The 19,622-nt window shown below is 50.8% G+C and overlaps 5 protein-coding genes across 5 annotated transcripts; 2 read left to right on the forward strand and 3 right to left on the reverse strand.

Moving 5' to 3' along the window:
• Positions 1–587: 587 nt before the first annotated feature.
• Positions 588–5,049, forward strand: thtA. Its single transcript, XM_026773278.1, has 5 exons — positions 588–1,415; positions 1,470–1,584; positions 1,646–3,200; positions 3,264–3,430; positions 3,481–5,049. The coding sequence occupies exons 1-5, from the start codon at positions 859–861 to the stop codon at positions 4,921–4,923; spliced, it is 3,837 nt and encodes a 1,278-aa protein (XP_026626109.1). The 5' UTR covers positions 588–858; the 3' UTR covers positions 4,924–5,049.
• Positions 5,050–5,119: 70 nt separating this feature from the next.
• Positions 5,120–9,306, forward strand: BDQ94DRAFT_144483 (putative mitochondrial translation initiation factor IF-2). Its single transcript, XM_026766455.1, has 3 exons — positions 5,120–6,010; positions 6,089–8,583; positions 8,638–9,306. The coding sequence occupies exons 1-3, from the start codon at positions 5,552–5,554 to the stop codon at positions 8,879–8,881; spliced, it is 3,198 nt and encodes a 1,065-aa protein (XP_026626110.1). The 5' UTR covers positions 5,120–5,551; the 3' UTR covers positions 8,882–9,306.
• Positions 9,307–9,527: 221 nt separating this feature from the next.
• BDQ94DRAFT_170767 (rhodanese-like domain-containing protein) lies at positions 9,528–10,252 on the reverse strand (the record flags this gene model as incomplete). The annotated part of the gene is made up of 2 exons (XM_026771580.1): positions 9,528–9,905; positions 9,965–10,252. 2 exons carry the CDS (start codon positions 10,250–10,252, stop codon positions 9,528–9,530), a joined length of 666 nt encoding a protein of 221 aa, XP_026626111.1.
• Positions 10,253–13,467: 3,215 nt separating this feature from the next.
• erg5 (C-22 sterol desaturase erg5) lies at positions 13,468–15,339 on the reverse strand. Its single transcript, XM_026775604.1, has 4 exons — positions 15,132–15,339; positions 14,910–15,060; positions 13,577–14,825; positions 13,468–13,524 (listed from the first exon to the last, which is right to left on the reverse strand). Exons 1-4 carry the CDS (start codon positions 15,289–15,291, stop codon positions 13,489–13,491), a joined length of 1,596 nt encoding a protein of 531 aa, XP_026626112.1. The 5' UTR covers positions 15,292–15,339; the 3' UTR covers positions 13,468–13,488.
• Positions 15,340–17,173: 1,834 nt separating this feature from the next.
• Positions 17,174–19,390, reverse strand: BDQ94DRAFT_144487 (signal recognition particle subunit SRP68). Its single transcript, XM_026766456.1, has 3 exons — positions 19,163–19,390; positions 17,928–19,070; positions 17,174–17,872 (listed from the first exon to the last, which is right to left on the reverse strand). Exons 1-3 carry the CDS (start codon positions 19,351–19,353, stop codon positions 17,365–17,367), a joined length of 1,842 nt encoding a protein of 613 aa, XP_026626113.1. The 5' UTR covers positions 19,354–19,390; the 3' UTR covers positions 17,174–17,364.
• Positions 19,391–19,622: the final 232 nt, after the last annotated feature.

Below are 19,622 nucleotides of genomic sequence, written 5' to 3' on the forward strand. Positions count from 1 at the left end.
TGGCTGAGGTCTTCACGAGTCCCAGAGTCACTGTCGGTTTATTCGCAAGCAACAACTTCTGTCATCCTTGCAAATTTATCTTGCTGGTTCGCAAAGATAGCTGCAGACAATGCTGCAAACTCATAGTGGGCCGATGGCATCATACTAAAACCAAACATATTCAATTGACCTTCCCGCAAACCGCTTGGGTTCCACTGCTGGCCATCGTGTTTAATTCGACATACTACTTCCCCGCTGTCTGTGTCCCATAAACGCTTTTTCATTGTGAAACATAAACTTTTGGACAACCATATGGTGTTTAAGAGAATCGAGAAGCCGTCTCAGTGCATATCACCAGCACCACCGCAAGCGTTCGCATAAGATACCTTTGGAGTGTAAGTCCCGAATCCTTGCCCTGTGGCAGTCTTCCATAGATTGCAGTTTGCTGATACTTTACTAGCTTTCGGTTTTGCATAGCGGTATCATTTCTACAGAGGGAATTACTCTTTGATTTGTATTCGCATAGTAGCACGCGTTCTGTGTTCACTTCGCCTCTGGTGTCTCAGCACTTTCCTGACATGAAATTGCTTTCTCATATCATCCTAAGCATGAAAATTCTCAAACCATAGTTCTGAGAGACCACCCCTTCCATTCTTCCCTGAATTTTCAGCTCCACAGAATAAGGAGTCGGGATCCCTCGAAAAGCAGCTGTGGACACCGTTGGTCGGCTGTCATATCCTCTCGTTTTGATTTCCTTTTTCATCTTCGCGTCTTTCTTTCTTTCCATTTCGTGTCCTCCTCTCATTCTTTCGTTTGGCAAGGGATTTCTCTCTGATCCTACGGGCCCTGCTTTCCCCACAGTCAATAATAGTAGCTACCATGGCTACATCAGGAAGCGGTGCAGGATTAGCCGTAACTACTTCGGCGACCGGAGATTCTATGGACATCGAGACAGAGAACATATATTCTGCATCCCAGGCAAAAATTGGGCTATTGTCGCATACTCTAGTATCGAGTCCTATCATCCAGTGGATCCTCCCCGCGCACCTCAGAAGCAAAGACCAAAATGATGTCGTCTTCGTGGGTGAGCGGCATTTGCAAATCAAAGAAGCGGTATCGGGGGTTCACTTGGAGGAGGTCACTACCAAAAGTGACTTCGACTCATTTATCATGGCAGCAAAGGTCGTTAATGTCAGCACCGAATTGCCTTGGGAAGAGGAGATGAAGCTTGGGGCGAGCAATTCGACACTGCGCGCGAACTCGGACTTGCGCCAGGACCTTCCTCCACAAATATTGGTTCTTAGCCTTGCTTCGAAAGAGCTAGTATTTCTATATTTTTCGAACGCGAGTGGCCATTTTGTCTACCATCGTCGGCCGCTGCCAAATGATGTCAGTGCTTTTGAACGATTCGGCCGGAATATTGCTGTGGAACCAAGGTATGCCGCTTCATGAACCTGTTTATGATGATCATAGGCTGAGAGATTTTGCAGGTCTCGTGCGGTAGCTGTTAGTGCTTCAAGTGACTATTTTGGGATTTTCGTCCTGAAGAGACCGCCGGTCATCCAAGCACAGATGACCCAAAATAGACTAGACCCTATAGCAGAGGTATAGTTTTGGATGATCCTAGATACTGAATTGCAGCTAACCTGTTTGTGATCCTTTGTAGGAGCGCTTCTTCCGCGTTGAAGGCGATATCATTGCCATGGAATTCCTGTATCCAAAGTCTGAAGACGGTGACAAGATTACGTTACTACTATTGGTTGCTCAGGATCAGTCGACACAGGCTGTTTGTTACGAGTGGGATGCCAACGAGTCTTTACGCCAGGCTACCCCACGGGTGACCAAAAAGGTATTGCCGCTGGAGGATAGGCTTCCCACAATGTTGATTCCATTGACTAAGACTTCTTCATTCATGCTCGTCACGACAACATCCATAACGGTATACCAAAATAAGCTTGACCCTCAGAGACTCCCTAGCAGATACCCGCTCCCTGTCTATGAAAAAGAATCTCAGAAGTCACCGCTCTGGACCAGATGGGCAAGGCCGTTGCGCAACTGGTTGTACAATCAGAAGCATGATGACATTTACCTCTGTCGCGAGGACGGTGAAATAACCTACTTAGGAATTGGCACTGACGGTGAGCTCGAGAATCAGGCACATTTGGGCCAACTGTGCTGTGATGTTGATGCAGCATTTGACATTCTGGACATCGGCTACGAAGGTGGTGACCTGCTCCTTGCAGCGGGCACCACAGGTGATGGCGGGCTATTTGTCCAGAAGGCTCGTGACCATCCGCGGTGTGTCCAGAAATTTATGAATTGGACCCCTGTCACCGACTCCGTTGTTGTGAAGAGTGAGGATACGACACCTTCGGATATTGCAAGCGATCGCCTTTTTGTCTGCTCTGCTTCATCATTCTCGCGAGGTGCAGTAGTTGAGCTGCGGCGCGGCGTTGAAGCACAAATTGGGCTCATCGTTGCGCTGGAGGAGCTGTCTGGAACCAGAGATATATGGACCATGCCAGACGGATCGACTGGGGGCGTTTTTGTTCTAACATCTGACCCTATGTCCTCACTTCTGTTGTACTTGCCTGCTGATTTTGGAGAAGAACTTTGCGCCATTGATGAGGCAGAATCTGGGCTCGACTCTAGCACACAGACCCTGGCAGCAGGATGCACTGTATCGGGGGCTATCATACAGGTGACAGACAGGACAGTATGCGTTGGCGCAACCCCAGAGATGCCGGGCTATCGCTCTCAAGTCGGTCCTGGCCAGACTATTGTGGTGGCTGCTGTTGATGGACCGGCCTCACTCATCGCCGCTGTTGTTAGGACACAAGATGAAGTACGCCTTCACTTCAAGAAACTCTCGTCAGATGGTCAGCACCAGTTGCTTGATGTCGCTCCGCCCTCGTTGATTCAACATGAGCCGATCTGTATGATCATGGAAAATCTTGACTCGTCTCTGTTTCTGTTTGTAGGCACGAGCAACGGAAGGGTCTTGGTGTATCGCCTATCAGAAAGCATCTCTTTCTTACTGGAAGCCACTGTCAACGTCGAGAATGAGAACGACATATCGAGAGCCATTGACAGTATTGCTATTATCAAAAATGCCGGTGAAGAATCACTGAAAATGTGCACTGTTCTATGCGGCTTGCGAAGCGGTATCTTGGTTCCATTCGGGCTATTACTGGACAGGGAGAGTATTGACTCCCCCATTGGTGAGATTTGTTCTAACACAAGTTCAATCCATTAATTCCTATGCTAATCGGCCTGATATGCAGCATTAACCCAGGTAGCGCCGCAGCACCTAGGGCACACGTCGGTAAAAGTACAGGGCAAGGGAGAGTTCGCCTTATTGACTTGTGGACAAGGGTTCTGGCAGGCATCTTGCACCGGCAGACTGGCCGATTACTCTCTTCAGAGGATATGGGTCACTGACCAGAATAATGTGAGTGACATAAGCCCATCATTTTGATCACAAACACTAACATCCTTCAGCCTGCATATCACCCAAAAAGCATTCATAGCTTTTCTATCTCGAGCTCCGGGAGTCAAGACATGGATGGATTTTCCAACACGCTTTTCTGCGTCGCCGATGGACAGCTCATGATATGTACCTTGGAGCAAGGGACGAAGACTGTTCCAAGGAGGATCGACTTGCCCGGTAGCGCTAGCAGATTAGCTTATTCGCGATATCTCAAGAGCTTGATAGTGGTTTATTCCCAGACAGAATACGACACAGACGCAGACCCCATCAAGCGCTACACGCGGCCCTTCATCGAGTTTATCGACCCTGACATGCAAAACTCGCTCATCGACTCCCTCGAAAATCCTTTGGAAGACGATCCCCGGCCGTGGAGACCACAAGGTGCAGCAGGAGAGAAGATCAGCTGCATACTGGAGTGGACGCCCAGGAAAGGGGACGAGGAATATCACTTTATTGTCATCGGCACTTCTCGCAAACATCAGCAAGAGCGCGGCCGAGTCATATTCTTACAGGCATACCGCGATCCGTCGAAACCGTCGCGGATCGAATGCTCTGTGAAATATATCCACAAGTTTGAGGGTCCGGTTTTCGCAATTGCGCCATACGGTGCGTTCACCTTGATGGTTTCCACTGGCCATGAAATCGTGCCACTTGAACCAAAATTCTCGCAGACACGATGGGTCCGAGCGGCTAGATACTCTGTCCTGTCTCCGGCGGTCCTCATAACTGCCAGGGAGCCGTACCTCTACATGACCACGTCGAGAGAATCACTCATGGTGCTCAAGGCCACAGAAGACAAGTTAACACTCCATGCTTATGATCGTCAAAAGCATGATGGTCTCGCCCATGTTTATATTGGTGGGAAGTTGAACCTTGTCCTCTGCTCCAGCAGAGGTGGGCGCGTGAGCCTTCTGACGGAGAACGGTGTGACAGAGACCAACAAGATGCTACCCACAGCTCTGTGCGAAGCACACCTTCCCTCATCAGTGATGAGGCTGAGCTCCGGCTCTGATAAGTCACCTCTTTCCACTACCTCTCAAGTATTCTATGGTACTGCGATGAATGGCACAGTCTATCGTTTCTTGACTATTGGTGAGAAGGAGTGGCGCCTTCTACGCTTGCTGCAGGACTTATGCATCCGCGATCCCATGATCTGCCCATTTATTCCCAAGAGGAGAAGACAGCGCAACCCAGTCGGGCTGATGGACCCTCAGCCATCTCAAATGCATATTGACGGTGACGTTCTCAGCCGCTTGCTCATACGCGGGCCTGGCTATCTAATGCAGATGCTAAGTAAGGAGACGCTCGGTGGTCCGGCAGCTCCAGGAATCCGTCCGGAGCAGGGAGTCCCCGAGCAATTTGCGGAACTGACTAGACACGCACTGGGGGAAGCAAGCGATGCGGTTGCGAGCGTTATGAGATGGCTGCAGCGGATCCTCCCGGTGGATGTCTAAGGGTATCTACCAATTTCGGTTGTGGAGGATAATATTTGGCACCAAGCTATATATATAGAATTGTACCGTGTACATAGATGCAAAATATTTGACGCAAATTGAATGCAGCCAGCAGGTTAATACAATGAAGGTAATTATTGTGTGCCCGCCGTGAACAATAAGAGCGCGGGCCACCGGCGGCCTCTCGCATAATAATCCGGCGATTGTCCCCACCAAACGCCCGGCCCAAAATTCTTATTACCCCAAAGGCAACTCGTCCTTCCCGCCTCATCGAGTCTCCAACCTTTGGATCTTATCGACCACCAGGGGGGAAAACGGTTGCTTGTTTTTCGCTCTTTCTTTTTCTTCCCATTCTTCACGATCCCTTTTGGAAGGTTTTTTCTTTTCGGGCTCATCTTTTGCCACTCTTTGCCTTCCGCAGATCGCGCGGGCCGGAGAAAGCTGATACCTCATTGTTAGTGCGCACCACCACCATTCATCCACATTGACTGCCAACATCGCTCGGTCACATAGTACATTTCTATTCACTTAACTAACGGTCCATTTTTAATCCACATAGGGTAATATCCATCCACATATCCATCTAAAGGAATAAAATCGAGGTCGACCGAATCCTCAACCTATCAATATGGCGCCCAAGAAGAAGGGAAACAAGAGGCAAGAGGAGGACTGGGAAGCTGAGCTCGGAGAGTCTGCCCCTGCTGCCGGTGGTGAGGCCGAAGCTCCCGCTGCTGAAGAAGGTGCTCCTGCCGACGAGGATGCTGGCATGGGCGGTGGCGGTTTGCTCGCCGCTTTGAGGAAGAACAAGAACAAGAAGGCGAAGAAGGGAAAGCCGGTCAATGACTTCGTTGAGGGTGAGGACGCCACTCAGGAGGCCAACGGCGATGCCGATTTCGCTAGCAAGCAGCCTGAGGAGGGTACCTTCGATGAAGACGATGTGTTCGCCGGAAAGGCTAAGCCTAAGAAGGCTGCTGCTGCGCCTGAGCCCAAACCCGCTGAGGAGGAGGAGGGTGGCTTCCGTGTGAAGTCCAAGAAAGAGAAGGAGAGGGAGAAGAAGGAGCGTGAGAAGCAGCGTAAGAGGGAGCAGGTATGTTTCTTGCGCTTTTGCAGCTTTTCTTATCGTTTCATGGTCGTGTCGAGCTGACGGGTCCACCTTATCATCTAGGCTGCCAAGAAGAAGACCGCTGCCCCCGCTGAGAAGGCTCAGCCCGCTAAAGTCGAGCCTGAGAAGAAGGAAGAGGCCGCCCCCGCCCCCGCTGCTGCCCCCGTTCCGGAAACCGGCGGCAAGAAGAAGAAGATCCCTGCACACCTGCTTGCTATCCAGAAGCAACAGGAGGCTCTCCGCAAGCAGCGTGAAGAGGAGGAGCGCCTGTTAGCCGAGGCGCAAGCCGCTGAGGAGGAGAGACGTCGTATTGAAGAGGAAGAGGAGAAGAAGCGGGAAGAGGCCCGCCAAAGGAAGAAGGAGAAGGAGAAGGAGAAGAAGGAGCAGCTTCGTAAGGAGGGTAAGCTGCTCACTAAGGCCCAGAGGGAAGCCAAGGAGCGCAATGAGCGGCGCATGCAGCAGATGCTTGCGGCTGGTGTTGGTAAGGTTGCTGGTCTGGAAGAGGGCCAGGCCGAGAAGAAGCGCCCTGTTTACGAGAACCGGAAGAAGCGTGGACCCAAGAAGCAGGAGGATGACCTGGAGGCTGCTGCTGCCCGCGCCAAGGCCCAGCGTGAAGCTGAAGAGGAACGCAGAAGAAAGGAGGAGGAAGAGAAGAAGGCCAAGGCCGAGGCTGAGGCTGCTGCTGCCGCTGCCGCCGCCGCTGGCGGAGAAGAGAGCGAGCTCGATGACTGGGAGAAGGCTGCTGATGCCGAGGAAGTGAAGGACAGCTGGGATGCTCCTAGCGACGAGGAAGAGGAGAAGCCCGCCACCAATGGTAAGGCTACCGAGAAGCCTGCCTCCAAGGAGGATGAGGAAGACGAGAGTGAGGATGATTCCGATGAGTCCTCTGACGAGGACTCTGAGGACGAGGAGCAGTCCGCGGCACAGAAGGCTATTGCTCAGCGCAAGGCCGAGGCCGCCGAGCGGAGAAAGAAGCAGCACGAGGAGGCTATGGCCGCGCGCTCCAAGGACAACCTCCGTTCTCCTATCTGCTGTATTCTGGGTCACGTCGATACTGGTAAGACCAAGTTGCTGGATAAGATTCGTCAGACAAACGTCCAGGAAGGTGAAGCTGGTGGTATTACGCAGCAGATCGGTGCCACTTACTTCCCTGTTGATGCTCTGCGTCAGAAGACTGCCGTGGTGAACAAAGACGGCCAGTTTGAGTTCAAGATCCCTGGTCTGCTCATCATTGATACCCCTGGTCACGAGTCCTTCTCCAACTTGCGTTCGAGAGGTTCCTCCCTTTGTAACATTGCCATCCTGGTTGTCGATATCATGCACGGTCTTGAGCCCCAGACTCTTGAGTCCATGAGGCTGCTCCGTGATCGCCGCACTCCTTTCATCGTCGCCCTCAACAAGATTGATCGTCTGTACGGCTGGAAGAAGATCGACAACAACGGCTTCCAAGAGAGTTTGGCCTTGCAGAACAAGGGCGTTCAGAACGAATTCCGCACCCGTTTGGAGCGCACTAAGCTCTTGTTCGCCGAACAGGGTTTTAACTCGGAGCTGTTCTACGAGAACAAGTCCATGGCCCGCAACGTTTCTCTCGTGCCCACCTCCGCCCACACTGGTGAAGGTATCCCTGACATGCTCAAGCTGTTGACCACTCTCACCCAGGAGCGTATGACCAACTCCCTGATGTACCTGTCCGAGGTTGAGTGTACTGTGCTTGAGGTGAAGGTCATTGAGGGTCTCGGTACTACCATTGACGTTGTCCTGTCGAACGGTATCCTCCGCGAGGGTGATCGAATCGTTTTGTGCGGTCTAAACGGTCCTATATCTACGAATATTCGAGCGTTGTTGACACCGGCTCCTCTCAAGGAACTGCGTCTTAAGTCGCAGTATGTGCACAACAAGGAAGTCAAGGCTGCCCTTGGTGTTAAGATTGCCGCCAACGACCTTGAACAGGCCATTGCCGGTTCTCGTTTGATGGTTGTCGGACCTGATGACGACGAGGAGGACATTGAGGAAGAGGTCATGTCCGATCTGGAGAACCTGCTTAGCAAGGTCTCTAGGGACCAGCGTGGTGTCAGCGTGCAGGCCTCCACTCTTGGATCTCTGGAGGCTCTGCTCGAGTTCCTTCGTGTCTCCAAGATTCCCGTCGCCAACATTTCTATCGGTCCTGTGTACAAGCGTGATGTCATGATGGCCGGTACCATGTTGGAGAAGGCCAAGGAGTACGCCGTTATGCTGTGTTTCGATGTCAAGGTGGACAAGGAAGCAGCTGCCTATGCCGATGAAGTCGGTGTCAAGATTTTCACTGCCGACATCATCTACCACCTGTTCGATGACTTCACCAAGCACATGGCTGAGCTGACGGAGCGCCGCAAGGAAGAGAGCAAGATGCTTGCTGTCTTCCCCTGCGTACTCAAGACCGTGGCTGTGTTCAACAAGAAGGACCCCATCGTCATCGGTGTTGATGTTGCGGAAGGAAGTCTGCGTCTGCACACTCCTGTTGCGGCAGTCAAGGCCAACCCGGAGACTGGCGCTAAGGAAATCATCGACCTTGGCAGAGTGTAAGTGTTTCCCCGTTATCATCCCTACTTTACATTTTCTAATCATGCATATAGTGTCTCTATCGAACGTGATCACAAGCCCATCCAGGTCTGCAAGAGGGGTCAACCCTCCGTGGCCGTCAAGATCGAGGGAAGCAACCAGCCCATGTACGGCCGTCAGCTCGAAGACAAGGACACCCTGTACTCGCACATCTCCCGTGCCAGTATCGACACCCTCAAGGAGTTCTACCGCTCCGATGTCTCGATGGAGGAGTGGGGTCTCGTCAAGAAGCTCAAGCCTGTCTTTGACATCCCATGATCGCCTTACCAGTTCCCTCTGTAGCCCGGATACCGAGCCCAGCCCCATGCATGGCCCTTGGATCACCAGCTCTGGGCACTCACTTGAGTACAGCGTGGCGGGGTCATGGCGCTTGGTAGCGGGTTTCAGCATGCCATTATCGTGGTATTGTATAGCGATCTCAAGTTCCATTGCCGCGATGATGAGACAAGTGCTGCTTTATGTGGGTGCATTCTCAGGATTTGATGAAGAAAAAGTAAAAGAGCATTGCATGAGAAATGACTACGACTTTCAATCAAAAGCAAGATGCCTGTACATGACATGAAGGGGGGAGAAGAGAGAAGAGAAGAGGTGGTTGGAAAAGTAAAGCGTGGTCGATACCTAGGTTTTTGTTTTTCTGTTAATGATAATCATGGATCTCTAGTTGAATTGATTGTTTGTTCGAATTTGCAGAGCATAGTAGAAGCTAAGTATACCTTATACCGACCACTACTAGTAGTACTTAGTGATGATTGTTCACTTTCGAAACGAACTCCCATTTGATGTGATGATACTAGTAGTACTATGGCAACATACAATATATACAAACCCAACCCGGCACACATACAACCATCATCTACCCACACAATCAGTACCTACTACCATTCATACCTAGTAGAAGACAAGATTAATTATCATTGCCCTCCCACCTCTCCACCCTACCCCCCTTCTTCGCCCAATCCAACCAACTCCCATCATAAACCCCCAGCCTACTTGCCTCATACCCCGCCTGCTCCGCCAACTGCGCCGCCGCGCGCGCCCTCACCCCCGCCTTACAATAAAACACAATCTCGGCACCCTCCTCATCCCCCTTCACACCAGGCTTGGGGAACCCGAACCTCGTCTCGAATTCCTCCGGAGTCAGGAAGAGTGCGTCCGGTTGAGAGGCGAGCGGCACGCTCACAGCCGAGGGGATGATGCCGGTGGAGGAGAGCTCGGCGGGCTCGCGCACGTCAATTAAAATGATGGGCTTTTCAGTCGGGCTGTTGGGGAGGGAAGCGTTTATCTATTCTTTGGTTAGTTGGGTGGGGGGGTGGTTATGATAGTAGGTAGGTAGGGACGTACGTCTTCAAAACCCCATTGGCGGAAGGTGGGGGCATCGTTGTCTTTGGTGCTTTTTTGGCGGATTGAAGTGGAGGAGATCAGGGGGTAGTGATGAGGGCGAGAAATGGGGGTAATGGTGGTTCTCTTGGTGATGGTGTTGGGGAGGAGGGTGGAGGATCTTGTTCTGAAGGTCCGGGTGGAGGGGATGGTGGTGCTGGCTCGGAGGGAGCGGGCGAGGAGGGTAGATTGTTTGGAGGTGGAGGAGAGGAGGGACGTGGGTGCCCGGCGGAGGGGGAGGAGAGAGGCCATTGTTGTTGGTTTTCGTCCTCTGGGTTGGAGATGAGGTTGTTGCTGGTGCTGGTGCTGTTGCGCGAATGGGGCAGGTAGTTGGTGGAGTTCTGCGGAAGTTAGTGTCTGGTTTGAGATTATACGGTGTCTATTGTCTGAATTGTAAAGTGGCTTGTGAGCAGAGGAGTACTTACCCCAGAGAAGGATGACTTGGTATGTCTGGGTTGGAGATCGAGGCAAAGTCCAGAAAGTTGTCGAGCTGATATGCTAGAGTGACAGCCGATATCCGACGGATGGAAGTCCGGCTTCGGGTGATGTCAGTTGCAGTGTTGACCGCCTTCGGGACTATCTAGATGTGTTCTATTTCTACAACTCCCATGACCCGATTATTTCGAATGCTAAGTCTGCAGATTGCTTGAAATTAGAACAATGGCAAGAATACAGGATCCAGGAAGGAATACAGGCTTTTATAAATTGTAAGATAAGAGTATTACAGCAATTTCCGCAGGGCCTAGTACAGCCACAGAATCTCTTTAAGCCCAAGAACCATTCTCTTTACAATATAGATGAAGAATGTCTGATTTTTCTGTTCAGAACCTGCAAAATACATACCGTGTGTTTTTCCTACGCGATCATATAATAAGGCTCCTAAGTCAATCTTGGAAGTAAAGAGTGTTCCCTGGCTAGAGCCAAGAACTCTATGCTCACAGGTGGTGATTAGCTTCCCAGTTTCACGATCTCTAGTAACCTGAACTTCGAGAAGTCCATTATATGTTCCCACAGTATGTCTGGTTGTATGTCCGAGCCTCTCTAGGAAGTGACCTGGAGAAAAGAAATCTTATCTTGAACAATGCTAAGTAGCTAGATCTGTCCAGTAAGATATAGGTCAGGGGACTGAATATATAAGTTATTAGCATAAGTTTAAAGCTAAACAGGCTTCATTTTACATACTACCTTATCATTTCTAACAGGATATTCAGTTGCTTCAGATATATGGGTCCGTACTCAACGGACTCGAACAAATAACCACCACCTGATCATGAAAGCAAGAAGTAGAGCAGTCAGATATGATGCGACTATGTAGATTACCATAGGCCTCCACCATGTTCTGTCTGTGATACCTTGTTACACCTAGCATGGATTATATGGCAGGACTCGAGATGAAAGGTGACGGTAGTGCTCCAGAAATAGCTGGCATTCTAATCGGGAATGCCAATACTGTTTCGTTCGGAGGGGTGTGGCCTGTGACAATTTTTGAAGCCAAAATATCTCGATTACCGAACTCTTAACTCGGGATGCTATTTTGAAGTCCGTTCCTGCTCCAACGCAGATGCTTGAGCCTCTGTAGCGGTCTTTGCATTCCGACATAGCTTGGTGAACCGTAGGACATGAAGGCCGACTGTATAGAGGAACGCAAGATACAGTTATTGAACTGCCCTTGTAGATCGAAGAAAAAGAGTAGAGTCTCCAAGCCGATCTACCGTTACCAAAATAGGGTTTAGCGTGAAGTCCGTGATGGTGTACTTTCCAAGAACAGATCTGAAAGGGCAGTATATGCGGTCCGGCATTAAAGCCCGGATCTGCTGAACGGGCGTCATATAGTCCATAGACGTTGGCTGTCTTTCCATGGCATATAACAGCATCCCAGATATAAGAGCCGCAAAGATGTGCCCTTCCATTCCATTATGATGTAATATTGCACCATAGATACGTCCCACAAATCGACCGCGCCGTTCTGTCTCGCTGCATTCACATTGGAGCAATTACCGAATGAGTGGGAAGGAAGAGACAGATATAGGGAGAGCATCTCAGACTCTTTCCCTCACTCTCTTGCTCTCTTGCAAGGCAGTGCGTATATATAGTATTTCGTCTGCGAAGCGACGACTTCAATGAATGCCCCGGTCCTCATCCTCATCGTCCACCGTCTCGTTCTTGACATGCAGTGTCAACGCGCTAACCAGTAGACGGAGAGATATGTCCCCATATACATTGTTATTGTTCCTCATCCTCAACGGCCACCCAACCAGTTTCTAAAAACATGTCGTGTCCATGATATGTCCCATTACAACCATCTCTGAACAGTATGGTCTTCGAAACAGAAACCACATATGCTTCCACATCCACCCGGTGTAGTAGCTACTAGCTGGTAGATATGCACCCGCCTAGGTGCCATCATATCTGGCAGGGTAGTGGCTGAGTGGATGCAGATGGCGGGTGGGAGCAGAATATGTAGGTTTATTCCGTATATGCCGTAAGCGTGAGTGGTCACTAGGGGAGCCCAACCTGCCTTCTTTATGTTCGTCTCGTTCTGAGGCACTAGGAAGCAGACGGCAGCGATAGCATGCCGGTGGGTTTGCTATTTGGTATATGGTGTATTGTATATAAGTTTGTTGGAGATATTCGGTGTTTTATAGATAATGGGTGTAGTAGGTGAGAAAGCATCTTGGCTTGATGTAGGGTTTGGATGGATATATTGCTATCGGCAGTGGGTTTCCGGTGAACATGGCCGAATGAGGAATAGTATACGCTTGGAGAGATGCCGCATTGTTCTTGTTGGGTATATATTGTATATATTTGTTATGTCGAGTGTGGGAGCTTATGTAGTAGCTTGTTGGAAGTAGGAAGTCTGGGAGGAAGGGGGAAGGGATGGGCTTTATATAACATCATGATGGCTGTAGTTTAGTGAAGGGTTGTAGTAGTGATAGCGAGCGAGGGCTAGACGTGAATCCAGACACGGGTTATTGAAGTTTGTATGGGAATACGTCTATTCAACTACATCTTTCACATAGGGCTAGTGATGGTATTCTATTCCCTGGCTAGCAGCTCGGGTGTCACATTATTATTATTAATTCTAGGTAGCGTGGTCTAAAAATGACATGTCCTTCAATGCGTCGCTCATCGCGGAAGCGGACGACCGCAGTTGGATCGTTTCAATATCATGTTACTCCAGACACTCTGTCCGCGGGTGTCGATACCTCCAACAGACAGAGGCCAGTGGCCATACCTCAAGGGGTCGACCGTCCGCAACTCCCCATCCCAAAGGTTCAGAAAGTATTGGAGAAAAAGGAAAAACAATACTACAAGTAGTTACATTTCAGAAAGGCAAAGAAGAAATGCCTGCAGCCATTCTATCACCAGGACAGAAGAGGGTGCCCGTAGTCACGAAGCAGGCGCTTGCTATTTTTCAGCAAGGCAGGAGAATCCGGCATAACTGACGTTGCAGCGCCTGACGTCTTTAGCGAAGACGGCAGGAACGCTTAAGGGCGGGGACGGAATGCAAGCAGGCAATCATCCTGGGCTTTGTTAGCTTTCAACTCGAGTCGATATAGCGCAAGGAAAACATACCTGAGGGAAAATCGTAGCAAAGACCTTGATGTCTTCCGACTCAGGAGTGGGAGTGTGCTCCCAGTCCATCTCCATACTGGCCTTGCCAATCATGGCCATCAGGTTCAGCTGGGCGTAGGTCTGGCCAAGACAGTAGTGGGGTCCGGTACCGAAGACAAGCCAGTTCTTGGTCTGCTGCTCGGCGGTACCAGTAATCCAGCGGTCAGGGTCGAAAGAGTCGGCGTTGGGGTAAGCCTCCTCATCGTGGCAGGCGGGCCACACCGAGGGGATGATCATGGAGCCCTTGGTCACGGTGACGTTCTCGGTAATGGGGAAGTCCTTCTTGACCAGGTAGGGAACCATGATGACGGGAGGGCGGTAACGCAGAGTCTCCTTGACGACAGCACGAGTGTAGGGCAGCTGGTCAAGCAGCTCCATAGTCAGAGGGGCCTTGATATCACCGTTGCGAACGCTCAGGTTCTCCTCGCGGACCTTGTCAAGCACATCGGGGCGGTCGGCCATGAGCTGGAACAGCCAGGTAGAGGCAGCACTAGTGGCATCCTGGGAGGCGAACAGGAAGGTGAAGACGGTCTGAGCGATTTCGTAATCGGTGAAGTCACGCAGGACCTGGGCGGGCTTGTCACTGGCCTCGACGGCGATACCCTGAGCGATCTTCTCACGGTACTTGGCGGAATCCTGCTGAGCCTTGACCCATGCGTCCATGATACAAGAGATTTCTCCACCCGCGGCCATGCGAGCCTTACTCTTGGCAGCACAGTTGGAGAACTCTGCCAGAACCATGTCGGCAGCCTTCTTGCCGTACCAAGCCTTGGTGTAAGGCAAGATAAACGGGAAGTTAACCAGCTCCAGGGCAGCAGTGATCATGTAGTAGTCATCGGCGATCTTCTGGATAGCTTCTTCGGTGATGTAGTGGCCGACGAAAGTACGGCAGGACACGGCGCACATGAGCTCACGGAATTCGGGCATCCAGGGAGTGGGCTTGAAGTTGTTCTCCTTCGAGATGCGCAAGAAACGGGCGTAGTACTCGTTGTAAACCTCTTCCATGCGAGGGAGGTAGAAAGAAAGAGCCTGGCGAGTGAAAAGACCGTTGAGACCCTTGCGGAATTCAACGTGGTCTTTGCCGTCCAAGAAGACCCAGTTGTCGGCACCAAGAAGCTTGTGCGCAACGTCCACAACGCAAGGCTTAACGTAGGTGGGCGAGTTGAAAATCTTGCGCGACATGTCGCGAGTGGATGCGATAACAACGAACCTATAAGCAGATAAGTTAAAATCTGGCCTCTTCCAGTCATGCGCCTCCGCGCACACCCGGAACATGTCGCAAAGCATTACTTACTTGTGGAAGACGGAGACACAGCTCAATTCACCACTGTCCCATTTGGCCTTGTATTCGTGGAACTTGGGGTTCACCGACTGAAGAAAAGGTCCCATGAAAGGCAACTTCCATGCTGGGCCGACAATGGAGCCCTTGAGCCAGAGATAACGGACTATATAAATGGTTAAAATTGAGTCGCGATTTGGCCCGATTCTCGGGCATTGGCTTGGAGAGAAGACGTACATTGGTCGTAGATGACAGCGGCAACGAACAGAGTCAACAAGGCCTTCCAAACGGTGAAGCCCTCGAGGACAGAGGCGACCAGACCGGTGGGCTCAAAGAGCCTGGGGGAGACGACGGCATCAGCCGAGGGGGAGACGAAGCTCCCGTTGACAGAGGCCATGTCGGATGATCAATTGATCAATTGGGTTCGGTATAACGGTCTCCAACGGGGTAGGGAAGGAGAAGACGGAGGGAGGAGGAGGAGAGCGGCGGCGGCGGAGGGAAAAGAAGAGGAAAGCGAATCCAGGGGAGACGCAACTCTAATTTCGGGGCAGAATTATTGGCGAGGGCAGGCAAACTCGCTCTGGATTGGCCGGAACGCCGGAGTCTGGCAGTACGGCGCCGCAGGAAGCCCCCGATGTGCAGGATCGGCAGAATATTATGATTAAAAAGTCTTGAGGTTCCACGGAGCAGAATTGATTCTGCAGGAAACAGGAGTATAAAGTAGTCAATAATAGGGAATCTAGTATATTACTAGGATTAGAGACAGCTGGTCGAATGAGAATAATTTTTGGTGACTGACACCCTGCAGTTTGTGGGCTTACGTGGGAATCTTAAGCAAACCCTTGCTCGAAGGAATTAAATCTGCACGGGAGGATGGCTGATGTGGAGAGAAAGTCGAGCTGCCCCTGGATGATCGCTCGTATCCCGCGCGTATTTCCACGCTGTACATCCGTGTCCCGATTCTGACGAGAATGGCTCGTTTGGCAACATCCCACATGCGCTGCAGCCAATTGTCAAGCAGCGCTTGCTCCTTTGAGCAGTCACTAGGCGGGTTGTGGCTAGCTCGAATCACTAGCACCAGGTACCGATCTTGTAAAGGGAAAGCGGGTGACATTCCCGCTCAATAGTCAGAACGGTTCAAATCCATATTGAATGAATGGCAATTGTATTACGAACCCTTTGGATGTCGTGTGTTCGATGTTCCGTCATTTCTTAGATTAATTGTCAATATAAAAACACTTTATTATAATGTGGTCTAGGCTGTGAGGTGGTCATCTCCACAAGTTTCCTGACCATGTTCTATGAAGCACGTGCCTGTTGAGATTTTCAAGTCACAGTGCTTGCTTCGAATATATATCTACCAGTGGTGATTCATCCGAAGACCTTTGTATCCCTAAAGATCCAATATTAATACTAATTAAAGCATCATATTTGAGAAAACTGTTCTCCATGAAATTCCACCTAGACAAAGACAAGCTGCATCATCGTATCCGTCCCATGAATCTCACAACAAACTTTGTTCATCTAGACTGCATGAACCGTAGCGAGGTAATCTGCGAACCACATATTATTTACGCCACATCAATCATCTTTCCACACCCTCGGTTCAATGAAACGAATGCCCGGAGGAGCCGACCACTAACGGGCCATTGGAATTGTATGACGACGCAGGTTACCAGTAGCCAAGCAATACAAATTGCCATCGTACCATTTGCTGGACTTGAGAAAGGTGATCCGGCTGTCAAACTTCCGAGTGGATGTGGCTCGGCTTATCCGGAGAATTGGCCCGTGCGGTTTCCACGGGGAACTGAGCATCTTTGACAGTTGATAGAACGAGTGGATGTAGTCGGAGACGCCCGGATGATTCTCCGCCCATCATTACAGTGTAGAGAATAGAAGGAGATCTTGGCTGTTTTAATGTACAAGATAGATAGCAGTAGTATGGGGAACTATTCTCTCCCGACATCTAATTTACTACAAGCGATGTGCCCTATGAACAATTGTGCCTCATACATTACCGCCTTTTAGACCGCTTTAAGCGGCAGAACCTAGCGAACCTCGCTGAAAAAAGTCCGGATTTAAGCGGATTTAAGAACATACAGTCCTGAAAAGGTCGACGGAGAAAACTGTAACTTTAGGCGGTGGCAGAAAGAAAAGAAAGTGTCCCTCAGTGCGCCAGCACAGAGTACCGCAACAAAGGCACAACTAACTATATACTCTCCATGTATCGCTTTGAGATTAAAACCAACACAATTTGTATAAAAGCATCAATAGATCACATGGACAACGGGGTCAAGCTTCATTCTTCTGTAAGCGATTTATTGGTCGCAATATCGTCATCATCAGATTTACTATGTACGCTAGATACACCTGGTAGGTGCTGACATGCAACAGCATATTACACACTATGTCATGGAAATGAAGCAGGTGGAGAATTTAAAACCCTTCCACAGCCTGAATCACTAGCAGGCTACCGACCAAAGCCGAACCAGCCGCGTCGTCCACCCTTCTTCTCTTCCGGCTGTGGTTCCGGTTGAGCCTGACTGTTGTCTGCAGCAGGCGTGCTTTGACGAGGGTACTCGATGTAGTTCCAAGCCACGTCCAGGAACAAAGGCTTCACTGGAATCGGCTGCATCTGAGGGGGGTAAGGAACAATGTTGGTCAAATCCAGAGCATCACCGGCAAAATCGTGTAGACGTTCGACTGCGGGCCGCTGAGTTACAGATTTTGACTGTGCTTCAGTGGACATCTTCTCCAAAGTCACCAAACCGCGGTATTGCGCAACCAGGCCCTTCAAGGTCAGCTCCAGAGTCTGGACCTGGCTACGGGAAATATCCAGCCTCGGTGGCCCTTCCGTTTCAGTCAAGGATTGCGGCGACCGTGCGGTCTCTGTGACAAGGGCCAAAGCCTGCGCAAATAGGGCGAGGGCATTGGTAGACTTGCCCAGGATTCCGTGCGACCGTCCAATGGTCAGACATCTAAGAAAGATTCCAGTTAGCAGGTTATCGGTATGGAAGGGCTGCGCTGCCGTACCTTAAAGCACGGAAGTACCGCCGCTTTGCATCTAATTCGCGAACAAACGCCGTATCTGCGGCAACTCCAGGAAGCTCAAGAATGAACTCGATACTTTGAAGGGTAGAATCGTACAGGACGACTCTTTCGCGCAGTCGTGCCAGCTTCTTACCCGTAGCATCGTCCTGTTTGGCAGTAGCCTTGGCACTCTTGGGTAACTTGGTCGAGACAGATTCGAATGAAACGCCGTCGTTGTCTCCGCAAAGGACACGGTTCCGTCCGATTCTCCACCCAACCAGATCATAGTTAACAGCAGTCCGCGTTATTTGCAGAGCCTGCATTCTCTTATCACTCGGGTCAACTCCCTCTCCGGCAAGATCATCGATCGCAGTCTTTGTAGCATCGACGGCATCTTGACTGGCGATGATAACATTATCGTAGGCAGCGGCTTTATCTTTCGAGGAGGCGTTTTTACCCTCACCTTCCGCAAGCCACGTAGTGAGACGAGACTCAGCTGCCGCTGCGGACGCAAGAGCCTGTGAGATTGCGGCATCTTCCAAGCCAACTGTATGCGATCTCCATGTGACGCTTCCAGGGAGTTGCTGCACCTCCCCGTCAGCGGTCCTCCGAGTGCCCGCTGCATCCTCCTTCAGACAGTTGGGGTCCAACTTCTCAACTTCGGACCTGATGGTTGCGTCCGATGGGAAATAGCTAAGAGCCAAAGACGGGATGGGCTTTGACCGCGGGAGCTTCAACTGATATGCTGCGTATCTTATACTGGGGTCGACAGTGCCGGAAAGAAGGTCTCGGAAGGCATCCTTCTTGACTTGCTGTCCCAGAGCTGCATAGATCACTCTTGACACGGAGTAGTTTTGGAGACACTGCTCCCAATTGCGCTTCTCCAAGAAATATGCTCCCAAGAGGGATGCCAGATATGCACGAGCTTCGAGGACATCAGTGTCTGCAGCACCAGAGGTTTCTTGATCCTCGAGAACGTGCACCAATTGCTTCGCAAATGTAACCGCCTTCCGTAGTTTCGAAATAATGTGCCCCCTGGTCGTACCGCTAACCCCCTTGGCCGATGGGTCTGCCGAGTGAGTGGTCTTCATGTGCATTGCGTTCGCCCATGCCCGTTCGGCGCTGATGAGTAGGGTGTGGACGTATCTAAGGAATCCGGAGTGTTAGTACAATTTCCATAGCTGACCCAGCCGTATGAGTGTTCAAAGGAATAAGTCAAGAGGACTTTAAAGACATACTCCACATTGCTGTTCACATCTTCCGCCGTCACAGGTCGTTTGGCAATGTACTTGCTGCGTTTGGGGGTGGTCTGTCCAAGTCGCAGGCGGGCGCTGTGCAACTTGCGGGTCGTGTGTGCTCGATAAGCGTTGTAGTTTCCCGTCAAGAGACTCTCCTCCCTCTGGGAGAAAATGAAGTCGGTGATCTCCATCGTGCCAGCAATATTCGACGACTGGGGTGGGAGCTCGGGGCGATGGTGGTGTTCCCACCCGAACGAGTGCGGGCTGAGGTGGTCAAGTCTCGGCCAAACAAATCCCCGGCTGATTTCGCGGGATTCTCTTTTCCAGCATCGGGAAAGCTTGCTGCTCGGCCATCTCGAAAATTATCCCACGTCAACCTCCCGGCCATCAACCACCCCCTGGCCTTCTTGCTTGGAGCCGTCGGTTTTGTTTCCTCTCAAGCAGGATCTTCTCTTGATTC

Source organism: Aspergillus welwitschiae, assembly GCF_003344945.1.
Source record: "Aspergillus welwitschiae strain CBS 139.54b unplaced genomic scaffold BDQ94scaffold_17, whole genome shotgun sequence".
Lineage (NCBI taxonomy): Eukaryota > Fungi > Ascomycota > Eurotiomycetes > Eurotiales > Aspergillaceae > Aspergillus > Aspergillus welwitschiae.